Source organism: Citrus sinensis, chromosome 7 (assembly GCF_022201045.2).
Source record: "Citrus sinensis cultivar Valencia sweet orange chromosome 7, DVS_A1.0, whole genome shotgun sequence".
NCBI lineage: Eukaryota > Viridiplantae > Streptophyta > Magnoliopsida > Sapindales > Rutaceae > Citrus > Citrus sinensis.
Window position 1 is genome coordinate 2,090,006 of NC_068562.1, and position 13,903 is coordinate 2,103,908.

At 34.1% G+C, this 13,903-nt stretch overlaps 2 protein-coding genes across 3 annotated transcripts; both read right to left on the minus strand.

The window, feature by feature from the left end:
- Positions 1-3,564: 3,564 nt before the first annotated feature.
- LOC102611246 (gamma carbonic anhydrase 1, mitochondrial) lies at positions 3,565-6,932 on the minus strand. The gene is made up of 5 exons (XM_006466763.4): positions 6,681-6,932; positions 5,675-5,818; positions 5,199-5,324; positions 4,951-5,102; positions 3,565-4,191 (listed from the first exon to the last, which is right to left on the minus strand). The coding sequence occupies exons 1-5, from the start codon at positions 6,793-6,795 to the stop codon at positions 3,913-3,915; spliced, it is 816 nt and encodes a 271-aa protein (XP_006466826.1). The 5' UTR covers positions 6,796-6,932; the 3' UTR covers positions 3,565-3,912.
- A 486-nt stretch (positions 6,933-7,418) lies between these two features.
- Positions 7,419-11,044, minus strand: LOC102610517 (soluble inorganic pyrophosphatase). 2 transcript variants are annotated; one of them, XM_006466761.4, is made up of 9 exons: positions 10,698-11,044; positions 10,138-10,286; positions 9,903-9,931; positions 9,464-9,529; positions 8,727-8,834; positions 8,575-8,640; positions 8,115-8,235; positions 7,753-7,834; positions 7,419-7,634 (listed from the first exon to the last, which is right to left on the minus strand). In XM_006466761.4, exons 1-9 carry the CDS (start codon positions 10,778-10,780, stop codon positions 7,592-7,594), a joined length of 747 nt encoding a protein of 248 aa, XP_006466824.1. In that variant the 5' UTR covers positions 10,781-11,044; the 3' UTR covers positions 7,419-7,591. The 2 variants fall into 2 exon arrangements, with proteins under 2 accessions (XP_006466824.1, XP_006466825.1); XM_006466762.3 differs by having other exon boundaries at positions 10,813-11,041.
- Between the last annotated feature and the right edge of the window lie 2,859 nt (positions 11,045-13,903).

The window sequence follows — 13,903 nt, forward strand, 5'->3', positions numbered from 1 at the left end:
AAGTGATTGAAATTGCATTAAAGCCAGAAAGTATACATCAAAGGGCCGGTGGTAGCAGCTGGTCATGTCTCTTATGTGTGTCGTCGTGTACGATATCAAGTGTGGTAGAGTAAGTGTCAAGATTTCATTGCCTGAATTGTGAGGTCTACAAGTTAACAGTTATACTAATTAGAATCTTGAACACGCATTCCGTTGGACAACATAACGTGCACTTTAAATCAGATTTCAATGTTATAAACTCACATACAATCAATCCAAGAAACAAAACCAATGATCAAAAGGCAGCTGCAGACAGCAAACGGTATTAATTGATTTAAGGATTGGCATTGAAAATGAAAATGAGGAAGACCCACTTCGACGCTTGCACCAACAACATATAACAGAACATCAACCTGTAACCTGCTGCTGTACAAAGACAACGAGGAGGATGTATATATAATACGAATGATATATCTTTCACTTTCAGTCTGACTCTGCATTCTGCGTGTGAGAAGGACTTGTGATTGCACCGCGAAGTTGCAACGTGAACCTTATACAGCCCGTAATGCCTGTCAACGTGGACTTTCATGGCCATGCAAGCTGCAACCCTCACAAATCAATTTTCTAGCTAGTGGTCCAGTTGTTCTTCAAAATGTCCTATTCCATGGTCCCTTGTCCTTGTCCTTGTCCTTCCCATTATAACTGATTTACTATCTTTCACTTAATTAATTGATACAATCCCAGTTGTTTCTGGATAAAAGAACACCAACAGTAATAATCTATATCAATGGATTTTATCATTTATCGTCACTCTTATTATTTTATCTACCAACAAGCTTCTTCTTCAAAACGACAGCTCAAAGATTCTTGTTCCCTTTTTTTTTTGTTTTTTTTTTCTTTTTCCAAAGATGGAATACAACATACACTCGACACTAAACATTTTTATAAACCATTCAAAGAGATTTGACTACATATATAATATTATAATATGTTTATGTTTGTGAGTGTGTGTGTGTGTGTGTCTGATAATTAAAAATATCCTTAAAAATATCAAGAATTTGACTACCAAACACATTCACCCACATGATTCGTGAACTAGTAGGTAGAAATAATAGTCTTGCGTTAAAATTTACTAACCCATTTTCATTATATGTAATAACATAATAAATAAAATGACAAATGCTTTTTTTTGTCTTTCGAGTTTTGTGGGGTTTCTTATTTTTGAATGAGGTTAAATTCTGTATAAGTGAGGGCAGATTTCTAAATTTAATGCTCGGTTAAGTAATTATGTTGTACTATAAATAGTAAAAAACACAGAGACAAAACAGTAGAAAGTAGAAAACTAGGTTCTTGGAATCCAACAATATAATTTTTTTTTGAACAAACACTATCTTCTTTTGATTACTTGTCCTCGGTACAGGCAAATATGAAATAAATTATAAAGTACTTCTCCGTGTTTTCCGATAGGTAGATAATAGAACTGACTACTGAGGTAGCATAAAATTCAAAGCAACTTTGCCGTAACAAGTATTAAAGAAAGCCAAGATTCAAAATGTTTCCGAACTTTTACGGAGACTCATCTTTTTTTTCCTCTGCATCCAACGTGATAGCGATAGGTACTTTCAATCTCACATGAGAAAACATTTTCTCATTGGTGCGGCTGCTTGCGTTGCGCCTCTCTGGACTGGGTGCTGCATTTTTGCTGTCATTTTTGTAAAATTTCCGGGGAAGGTTGTAATTATTGAAGCCCCTTTTAGCCAAATTGCAGAAAAGTTGATGCTTCCTGGAATCGTGGGACCGTAATGTTCGCCACTTTGTGTCAGTAGCTAGCTAAGCTTAGCTTCTTGCAGACCTCAAATACACCATCATTCGTAATCAATACACGTTATATTATTATAAAGTTGACGTATGATAATCCAACGAATACAAGCGAGGATGAGCCGGTGAGGGATACGATCACATGCACGGTGTACCTGTGCCTCAAGATTTAATTAAATTCAACTCGGTGATGATGATTTACAGCAACAGACACACCGTCGCGGTGTGATGAGTTATGATTGATTGATTTGATCGCGTTGTAGGGTCGATCCCAATTGATAAAACAAGTCACCGAAGCTATTATTATCACTCTTGTGGACAGACAATACCACAGCTAGGTTTATTCCTTTCTGTAGTTTTGAATTTTGAAAGAAATTAACAATCATTCGACAAAACAAATTGAAAAAATGAAGATAAAAATGCGCATGATTGAAATTGAATGAATCCTGCATCTGTGATCTGCCTGTATTATTATTATTATTATTAATTATGATTATTCGTGCAGTTTGGTTGGCATAGAAATGGATAATGGGAAGCACGTATTTGGTGGGTTTAGAAAATTAGAAGCAGACCAAAATGATATATGTTGAATAATAATATTAAATAACAATTTGAGTAGTGTACAAGTATCTGAATTATATATATATATATATGTGCACACACCAAGTCCAAGTTGAAATAATGTAACGTGATGTTTTATTTTCCTAAACACAGTGTCGAAAGAATTGGTCAGTAAAACTGTGAAAGGAGCAAAATAGTACAAAAAATTGGGCCCCTACATCCCAGTTGATGAGTGGGAGAGCATATTCTTCTCATCCATAAGTTGCCCATTTCATAATAATAATAATACAATACAGATGGCTCAACAGCACCAACCAAAACTTCACCACCAGTCACGGTGAAATGTAAGATGCCTGGGCTGATTCTTATTTTAATTTTAATTTTTATAATTACTGATCGAATAACATTATTTTGTTTAATTATTTGTTTTGAATAAACTAGAGAATGACATTTAAAATATCAAATATCAAATTTAATGATTTGTTGAGAGTGGTAAGAGTATCTTCGCATAAAAAACTAAAAGTTAGTTGGCTAGTTAGTTATAATAGAAAAAAATTGAGGGGCCAATTTGAAATATCCGAGCTAGTTATATAAATTTCCCATAGATTTTCACGTACCGTTAGTTTTAAGAATTCAACTTTTGACATGATTATGAATTCCAAAAATTGATTAAGAAGAAAGAAAGAAACATTAGCAATGATGCTGAATCAATCATTCATTTTATTTAAATTATGACTGGTAATGTTTGGGGTTGACGACGCCTCACCAACTGTCAGGCAATTATCGTTTCCAAAAGTTTTCCAGATTCAGCCTGAAATTTTTTTTTTAAAAAAGGAAAATGAAATAAATAACCCAGATAGTCATAGGAAACGAACAGAAAATTCTAAATAACAAGAGTCATAGGAATACATAAAATGCAATCTACCAAAATGGACCATGCAACAAACATTTTTTATTATTCTCAAAAAAACAAACATTTTTTATTATTATTATTTTCTCAAAAGATGGTCTGATTCTGAATTCTTTCTTGCGTGTTTTTTCTTTCCGCCAACAATAATTATCCCATGTCGATATCCACTTTGAATATAGAGTGGCAGTGCTACCAGTTCTGGGTTTCCATTGCCAGACCCAACCAATATGTGAAACATATTCAAATAAGATGCATCCAGAATAGTGCAACTGCAACATATATCATGCACCGCCGCCTGCCTGAATCCACATTCTTTATTTCTGGTAAAAAAAAAAATGACACGTAATCGTGCCCTAAAAGTACAATTCCTGGATGATCAAAAACATCCAAACATGTTTTTCGTTTTGGAAGTTTTCATAGAAAAGCATTTAAAAAAAAAAAATCTCTTTAAAACCAAAGTGGATGAGCACAGCTATATGCCTGAAACCTGCACCATGATTTGACCTTAGCATTTTGCGCGGTCTCCAAAAATTATTGAAATTGAAAAGCACCCATTTCCTACTAATCCCGCAAATAAACAATATATCTGGTACTCCGGTGATATTGAATCTCAAGAGGAGAAGCCTATCCTGGATTAATCACACTCAAGCTGTTTTTGGCACTTTATCTTGCATCACGTTATCAGGAAGTATGAGCTCAGCAGGGGTTTCGCGAACAACACCAAGCATTGAATCATACTCCTCATCACGACGAGCAAATTTCTTGCGAAGCAGCTTCTCAAACTCAATTTCGTCAAAGCTCTTCGCATTTTCAGCTGCGTGAACCCGTGCCAAATTGGAATAATTTATGGCTGACTGGGAAATAAAGGCCATCTCTTCTTCTGTGAGCTTTCTGAGGAACCTAGCTGGATTACCTCCCCAAACCTGTAATCAGAATAATAAATGGATTTTAAGATCTTTAATTCAGGAGACATCAGGAAATAAATAAAGCAAAGTTCAGTAAGGAGTTAATTGTGGCCAAACCCTGCTACAGTCATCCAGCTAGGTTGAAGCTACTATCTCAACTTGAATGTTTAGATTATTACATGATAGTGGAAACCAATAAAATTAAAGAGGCACTGCTTAAGCAGATTGGGAAGTTTCTGTCATCAGAGTTATAACTAAATTGAAATCTATCATCAAGTCTGGCCAATGACTAAACTAGACTAAAGGAAAATAACTGTCTATGATCTATAGGGCTCAACAATCATAGATCTGGACACGACACCACTTTCCATCACAATTTTTCATCAACAATGACCGGGAGATAGAAGGTGAGAGTAGAGATGACTACTACCTCCAGTTTCGCCCAGCCCATATCTGGCCCCAAAAAATTCATGAGGCGCATGACATTCGTTCCTTAAGACCACAAGCCAGCAATATGGTCAATGAAAAAGCACAATCGGAAAAGGGAGAGGACAAGAAAGGGGGAACAAGACACCAGGATATACATCCCCCACCACTGAAGTGATAATTTTGAGATTCACTACTTGCCCAAAAGTGATCAAATAGCCTAAGGTTAATGGAGCTGCTGCTGCACAGCTGCAGTATATTCTAAATAATTCTTATACAAAATATCTTCAAACCTTTAAATACCATTAATAAAAATACAAAAAGCTATATAGATATTGATCACCCACAGACCTCCCCACATGGAATCTTTGTGTTCTGCCTTACAAGAGCTCCAGCAGCAACCATAGCATGTTTCTCAACATAAACACCATCCAGCAAAGTAGCACCCATACCAACAAAAGCCTCATCCTCAACAGTACATCCATGCAAGACAGCACTGTGACCTGTCCATTTAAATGATAATCATAATTCAAGACATTTAAATAAAATCCAACCCCAGTATCACTTTTCCGTTTCAAAGATCGCTGTACATCACCCACCAACAGTAACATTATCTCCAATGATAGTAGGTAAAACCTTCCCAGCTAAATTTGATTTTGCCACATGAACAAGGGAATTGTCTTGTATATTGGTTCCTGATCCAATGCTGATGCTGTTAACATCACCTGCAGACAGGAAGCCCTAATCAAACAAAAACTACCAACATCTACTAGGTGGCAGTGGTCACACGCTCGCACAGAGAAAAAGAGATAACTAACAGCTCAGCAGTAACAAACTCTAGAGAAAATCAAATACTAACTGACATAATAAATAAATAATTGAGTTCACTTACACCATTATGCTCATATTTTACAGTATGGTCGTAAAGAACACTAGACTATCAACATTTTACTGAAATAATTAAAGTAGTTCAGAAATCAGTGTCTTGTAGACCAATTATTGAGATCTCAAAAGGAGAGGTAAAATGGAATTTCAGAATTACAAACATACTGGGGGGCAAAATATTTCATCTTACCTCTCAAAACACATCCATACCAAATGGAAGAACCTCGGCCCACCTGAACATCACCAATGATAGATGCACTAGGAGCCAAAAATACATCCTTGTTAACAACAGGAGCTTTGTCAAAAATGTTCATGAGTGTTCGATGCCTGGAGACTTTATAACCAAGATTAAGATCAGTTGAAAGAATGATATATCATAAAATAAATCCAGAGTGTCAGGAGAATTCTCCAACAGTAAGACAAATATGCAAGACTTCCAATAAAGAATGAAGAATGTTTTGCTTGGATAAGCATAAGAAGATTTATGGCATTAATATGGTGCATAAACAAAACAGTTATGCCAGCTTGTAAGACCAAAAGAGTGAAAATGAAACATTGTGCAGAGAGAGAATCTGGGACAAAGGGAAGGTAGTTTTTAAGGAAAAATTTAGACACAGAAGCAAACAAGAGCATACCACTACTCTAAACAGTACACAGCATCATTAATAGAGACTAAACAGAGCAAGAGATTCAGTACTGCATAATTCGACCATCCTACATTGGCATAAACATCTGTTGGTCATAAAATTATGTGAAAAGCAGAGTTACATTAGACCCCTAACGTAAGTCATTTCACTAAAATCTCAATCACTTCCGATTATAAAACCATCCTAATAGCTATGCAGGAGCATATGTTTCTAAGCTACATTGAACGTTGAACATATAATTTGATGAAAGTGCTTCTGAGCTACCAAAGATACCCAACTATCTGTAAAGGAAAATGGTCATTCATACCCAATCTAAAGCCACAACAGCAACAACGAAATAAAAAATACAATCACATTACTCATGCCCCAAACAGAACCTGGAATTAGCTGGTTAACATTAAGAATTGAAAATCAGACAAATGTTTATTTAATTGATCAAGTTAGAACATTCAAGACTGAAGACTAGAGGTCATCGAATTATTATTAGAAAAAAAAAGAGCGAAAAATGATCAAAATATAAATATTTTAAAAGGATAATTAGAGACGTACGCTGTTCTTGGAAGTAGTAGTTGCCTTGGAGGCGGCAACCGAGACGATCAAGGGCTTGACCGGTTTCACGGATCCAGAATCCAACGCTGTATATTGCTTTCCCCAGCGTTCCCATCGCTGTCAGCTCAGAATCAAATTCAAAGATCTTCGATTTAACAGAAGAAATGAAAGGGCCGAGCGAAGCGTGCAACTCTTTCTATTTGCAATTTGCAGTCAGTCAGTCACAGTTGTGTTTGGTCGGTAGCGACTTGTTCTCTACAGCTACATTACTTTTCCTACATTTCTTCAAGTTCGCTAATCAGATTTCTGACACGTGTTGCCGATTTGAACACTTAAGCAATGTTTTCCCCTTTCAGTTTATTCTATAAGAAAACTTAATTTTGATTTTTAATTTATTCTCAGAAAGAAATTTTATATTTAATATTATAGCAGCTACTGAAACTGGAAATATTATTTTTATTGAATAATGATAGAACCGCAACTAGTTCATTTAAATAAGTGTATACAAATTACCATGACGTGAAAAGATTAATTTTATAAAACCATCATAAACCCGCATAATTAAAATAAAATGTTATCACTTTTCAGACAATTTTTTTAGTCTACATTAGTTTATACACATTAACTTGTACAAAATTGTTTGTGGCTCTATTGTTATTGTTATTGTTATTTTTATAATTTTATTACAAGAAGCAGACGACTTGAAAGAGTGCAACATAGGTGCTGTCCACGCCGAGATACCTAATAACAAGTTCATAAAGTAGGGAGTCTTTTTACACACATTGTGAAGTGACATTGTGGCCAACAGTCTAGCCTTGTTAATATATTACATAAACAGTCACAGACATTCACCACCATTGTCGTAGCTAACAGAAATTCTAAACAAGTCACTGCCTTTTTGTTGCTGAAGTTTACTGCCTCAGGCTTTCAACAATGTAGGATGCATACAGATCCCTGCAACAGAAAACCCCCCACATAAGAGAGACGACTTGAAAAGAAGCATTGATAATGGGCTAAACAGAACAATTGAAACCAATCAAGTTCAGTTGTTTACGGGACTCAGAAAGCTTACATTGAATACTTGATTGCTTCAATGGCAGCCTCAGCTGGTAGGAAGTCCTCCACGTCAACTTTCTTATTCTCGTTCTTCTTGTCTTTTTATTCATGATGAATGAAGGATATTACAAATGTATGGAGTATATATTTTAGATCGGACGAGCAGATGTACATGCTTTCAATCATGTTATCAGTTGATGCTAAAGCAATGCAACTCTATGTTATCAGTCGATGCTACTGCAATGCAACTCTTAAGTTATCAGTTGATGCTAATGCAATGCAACTTATGCATATTGGGAGTGGTGCTGACCGCTGAGTGCTGACTCAAGTAATCAATGAGACTATATGAGAGAATGATAAATACAAATGAGTGGATACAGTCCTCAAAGAAGCGGCGTATTTCAGCCAGACGATGTGGCGGAAGCTCCTTGATATCCTTGTAATGGCGAAACTCGGGGTCATCAGCACATACAGCTATAATCTTGTCATCCTTTTCACCCTGCAACAAGTTTCTTCCTAATCAGATGCATAAATCTAGGGTCTTCAATTTATAATCCATATCTTTCTTCTTTTAATTAATACCACATTTTTGTTTACTTCAACTTGAACCAAGTGAAACAAAGCATTCTAATACAAGTTTCTCGCTAAACCGACTTAAAATGAATGATCCCAAGGCAGAGCACCAGTATCAAATGCAGCATGAGAACTTGTTTTTTATTACACATCCTTGGATACCAAATTCTTTTGTTAACCCGACTGTTCATCAATGATGTTTCGATGTTTCAACTCAAAACCACTAAAGAGATTGAAAAGTTAGAATGGAAATGAAAACAGTTACCTGATCAATCATGGGCATTAATCCAATAGCACGAAAACGAAGGAATGAACCAGGAAGAACAGGCTCCTATGCAAGAGAACATTCAAAAATTTAAATTTGAAAATCTTTTGTTATCTTCATCCTAACTCACTGAAAAGTAAAATAGATGCTACCTGCATGAGTACCAGAACATCCATTGGGTCACTATCCTCGCAAATAGTGCGCGGGATGAAGCCATAGTTGTGTGGATAGACCACAGATGAGTAGAGAACACGATCTACCTATTATTAAGAACTCCCAACTATTTGTTACTTCATGCAAAAAGATTCATATGGTAACATAATAAAACCAGTAAATTAGTAAATAAAACCAGCAAATTAGTAATCCATGAAAAAAGGAACTATATGAAGTGTGATATATATCATGGGAATCATAGTATAAACTTCCATAGCAATTATGTAACTGACAAAATTCAATACACGACAAGCTATCATTTCACTATTTAACTGCGATTTCTATGATCTCAATATGTCCATTCACCAATATATTATTTGCAAAAATAAAGGTTAAAAATGCGTAACCTCGTTAAAGAGATCTACATAGAAAATTTACAACATTGTTTATTAGGAAAAAGTTGTTACATGACAGACAAAAACATTTCTTTACACACTTTTGGTGCCCAAAATTTATTGAGCATTTACTAATTTAGAAACAACAGCATCATGATCTTCTGAGGCTTTAATTAGAACTGCTGTGCTTATAATTCGTTACAGCTTCTTCACTTAATAAATCTGAATCATAAAACTAAGAAGCTTGTCACTAGAAGGAACGTATTTGAATTTTCAATAGCAGCATATTAACTATTTTGGAGTTCAAGGCAGGTTTAAGACAGGAAAAAGAAGAGTCTCACTTTGATAAGACCGCTAGCCTTGTCAAGCTCATACTTCACCTTGCCGCCCTTCCCAATTTCCACCACCTGCCGCAGAGATTTACACTATGATATGTGCAAGAATGATTTTTGTTATCTTTAACAGAAGCGACTTATGAAACACTGAACTTATCAATCAGTATCCGCCATAGGTGACAGTATTGGGGGATATAACTCCCTACATACCCCTGTATTTTTTCCACGAGTGATTCAATTTTGTTATTAGCTTTCCCTTCCACATAATCTATACACAATAAGGCTCTCAACTTTCGTTTTTCTCTCCTACATGAAGATCCTTATGTGCAAATATTATGGACGTTAAATGAAAACCAATGGGATACCATATTTTTGTGGAGGATGACTCTCAGGCCCAAAAAGCGAATTATAATTAGCAACTGGTGCGAAAGAAAATAAAACTTACACAGTTGCAAACTGCCGGTGCGCCTGGTCCTGCAAAGATCAGAACATAAAGCATGGTCAGTCCACGATCTATGCTGTATTCACCATGAGAAATGATTGATAGTTCAAGCAAGACCTTGATACAACTCCGAGCCACGTAAAGGCTAATGCAAAAAAGAAAGTAGCACTAATAGAAAATTGTTTGTGGATACAAATTTTATTCTATAAAATACTAATAATAATAATAAAAAATTAACCAATTTCCAAGTCATGCCATGGATGAGCTGCAACTGATCTGTGCGACATTGAAGAAAGTATCCTTTCGTTAAGAGCCACTGGAGGGCCTCCTGAGTTATTGCTGCCGGCGGTTCCAAGATGGTTACTCATTTCGTACAAATCATACAAGCTTAACAGGGGAAAAAAAGTGAAAAAAAAAATGTTAGACGAAAAAGCCAGGTAAACTCGAATAATATATTTGAGAAAATCCAACCAGAAAGAATGAAAATTAACACAAACAAAAACCTTAGTATACACAGTCTTGCAGGATTTTTTTTTTTTCAAAATCATAAAAGCAGCGTAATTAAGCGTAACCATGCACAAGCCCACAAATATATTTGACAAAGTTTTCCTAACGAATTGTCAAAAAACAATCAGCAAAAATTATAATAGACTGATATTGTCTGACCAAAAGAAACTAAGCACGTAATTAAAATGGTAATTAAGCAGCAGCAAGTAAAGTAATGCTTTTTTTCTTTTTTTCTTTTTACATGAAAAGAAAATTAAAGGAAAAAAAAAGAAGAAAACAAATCAATCTTACAACAAGGCGATGATAAACAAGAGGAAACTGAGGAAAAAAGATTGCAACACAACGTAAGCTTCCAATGACATTCTGAGCTTCATAACTAGGAGTAGAAGATGATCGCGAAACTTACATTCACAGTTGGCAATGACAAACGCACTTCCACTTGATATGTATTTAGCAAGCCGCTGCCTTGCCTTTGTTTCGGGGACCGGATAGGAGAGGGCCTAAGAGCTTTCTCGCTCTCGCGTGACCCAATATTACACACCGATGGAGAAACACTGTGAAGCTGAGACCTCTATGCTGTTCTGCCCATTTGGGGAAATGAAAAGAGAGCAATTGCGAGAAGGCGCTATTCTTTTTCTCTTTCTATCTCTCCTATTTGTTTTATTTGATATTTGCCCGTTGGATTTAAATGAACGATATCCGACGGTTCTGTATGTTGATGGTGCGTGAGAACCTGATTGATTTCTTTTTATCCTCTTTATTCTCGTCATTTGTAGTAAAATTACAAGTGCAACTGCTGTCCTTTCTGAGGACCAATACAATTTTTTTGTTTTTATACTTATTTCAAACCAATTCACTTCTTCAAAACTCTGTACTTTATTTTTTTTATTTTTCGATTGCTTAATTTGCAAAAAATATATTTATCTTTGGGTCATGGCTATCTTAGAGCTACTTTAAGATAAAGTACGAATTATAAACATACACGCAAAGTGATAAATAATTAAAAATAATAATAAAAAACTCGTTATAACTTTAATCGTATGGTTATGAAAAAATGATTTGTTTTAAAGTGGCTTTAACATAGTCGAACCATTACCTTTATCGACAAATATAGGGAATCAGATAAATTGAGTCTCCAATCATTGAGTAAGAACTCTTACAAATGAGCTTTGTTTCACCGCTCAGTCAAAAACGTCCAAGTAGTAACACCATATAAAATCATTGCTTGTGTTATATTCTATCGAGTGGTCCGCATGAAAAGTAGATTGTTCTCGATCAAATAATCCTTCAAATATCTTTCAAAGGTGTCACCTAGTGGTTTTTATGTAGGTTTGTTTGGTTGATTATTTGAATTCGAATCTTGAGGAAAGATTGGAAGATAAGATATTAAAAAATCAATTTGAACTTTACTTACGCCCTTATTTTTTACAAAAGAAGAAATGATACTTCAAATAATAACATAGTAATCATATTATTACAAACACTCACGGCAAATAAACATATATTAAGTACGTATAAAATGATATGGCATGAAAAGATTAATTAGATAAAAATATTATAGGACATACATAATTATCTATAATTGCTACCACTTTATACACAATAGTTATGACTGTATAATTAGTTATTACTTTACTGCCAAAATTTTCTTATAATTACTTTTTTCCACTATATGTTTCAATTTTTACCATATCATCCAAACACCAGTCAGCAAACTATTCTCAAAATGTCTAAAAAATTAAACGCAAATTCGACATTGAATGTAAGAATTATTCACTAATTAATGCATAGCATGTAATGCACTAATGTCGCTCCTAAAACGAGCCGGCAGATTCGAACCACAGCATCTGAGGTTTCATTATATTCTATCTTGAATTGAATGTATGAGTGGCTATCATAATTTTCAAAAGAGCATTATGCCATTTGCAAATTGCAATCGACTGGATGATAGTCGGAAAAATTGTGGTTGAATTTGGAGAAATTAAAATTCTTTTGGATAATTCATGGGTGTTCTTGAAACAACCAGTTATGAAAATTGAGATATATGACGATATCGAAAATTTTACAAACAAATGGTGATCATTTTCTTGACAATTTGAGAACCACTCTCTAGCTAAACACAATGACATAAGGAATTATCTTTGAGAATATGCCTTTTAAAAAAGCATTCATGATGCAGCGGAAGTTTAATGTTCAAAATATTTCGTTGATTCTAGAGAATACCGGAACAAAAGAACAACTAAATTCACGTTGATTCAAAAGAATACCGTGAATTTAGGGGTTAAGACTCGTTGATTCCATAGAATACCAAGAATTAACTGTTCAAATACTCACAAAGAGATTTGAAAATTGAAATATTATTGAACTCAAAATTCTCTGCTTGTAAAAGTTACAAAAGACACTTATTTATACTAAGTAAGACTTATCCTAATATGATTAGAAAACCTATTTTAATAAAACTTATGCCTAAATTAGGAATATTACCCAAATAAGCAATACCTAAACAATAAGACTCTAAATAGGAAACCAAATTAAACTATAATACAAATTAATTAAAATATTTCTAAATGTTATACATTTAAATATAATTAGGATTTCTTCAATTTCTTGCTTTGCATCAATTCATGAGCAAGCAATCATGTTCTGAATTCGTTGTTGATGTTCTTAAAATCTTTTTTTTTAGGACTATCACAAGTAGGTCCGCTAATGAATCATGTCTAAGCAGTTTTATGTCGTGTTAAATTACATACATCTGAATTCACTCATTAACTTATTAGGCCGAAAAATAAAAATCTGGGCTGATACATTTAACTCACTATTTTTGGTATCCTATCTTTTGTTTAAAACAAAAATAGCAATTTATAAAACAAAGCACTTTGAGAATGTTAAACCAAACAAAAGAAAATATTAATATGTTTCATGTTTAACACCATCAAATAAGATTAAAAAAAAAAACTGTTTAGTTCTAGGCATCGATATCAATGATTAAAATCTTAGAAAAAAATAAATTTATAGAAAGAGAATTTTATTACGTAAGGAGATGCAAATGTAAAGTGATGGCTACACATTTTACAATAGATATTTAGGAATTTTAGAGTTTGTCATAACTTTACTTAAGTAATCAATTTATTTTTACTTAAAAATTTATAATTTAAGTTATAAAATTTATTAAATTCTTCATATTAAATGTTAATGGGTAATGGATAAAATGGATTTTTGATCTTAAACATGAATCCGACCTATTATGAAATGAATTTTAATAGGTTAACCCATCATCGACCCAATTTATTGAAAGTCGATTCAACAATTATTTTCATCGTGTTGATTGATATCGTGTTAACGAGTCATATGCAAACTTTTTCCTAGCACAATTATAAGAATAGTCTTTAAAGTGTAAAAAAGTAACGAGTTTTTGTTAAAGTTAATTCACTTTCACATGATATAATTTATTCCTCTTACCTTTAGCATATATTTCAATAACTTTAGATTGACTGATG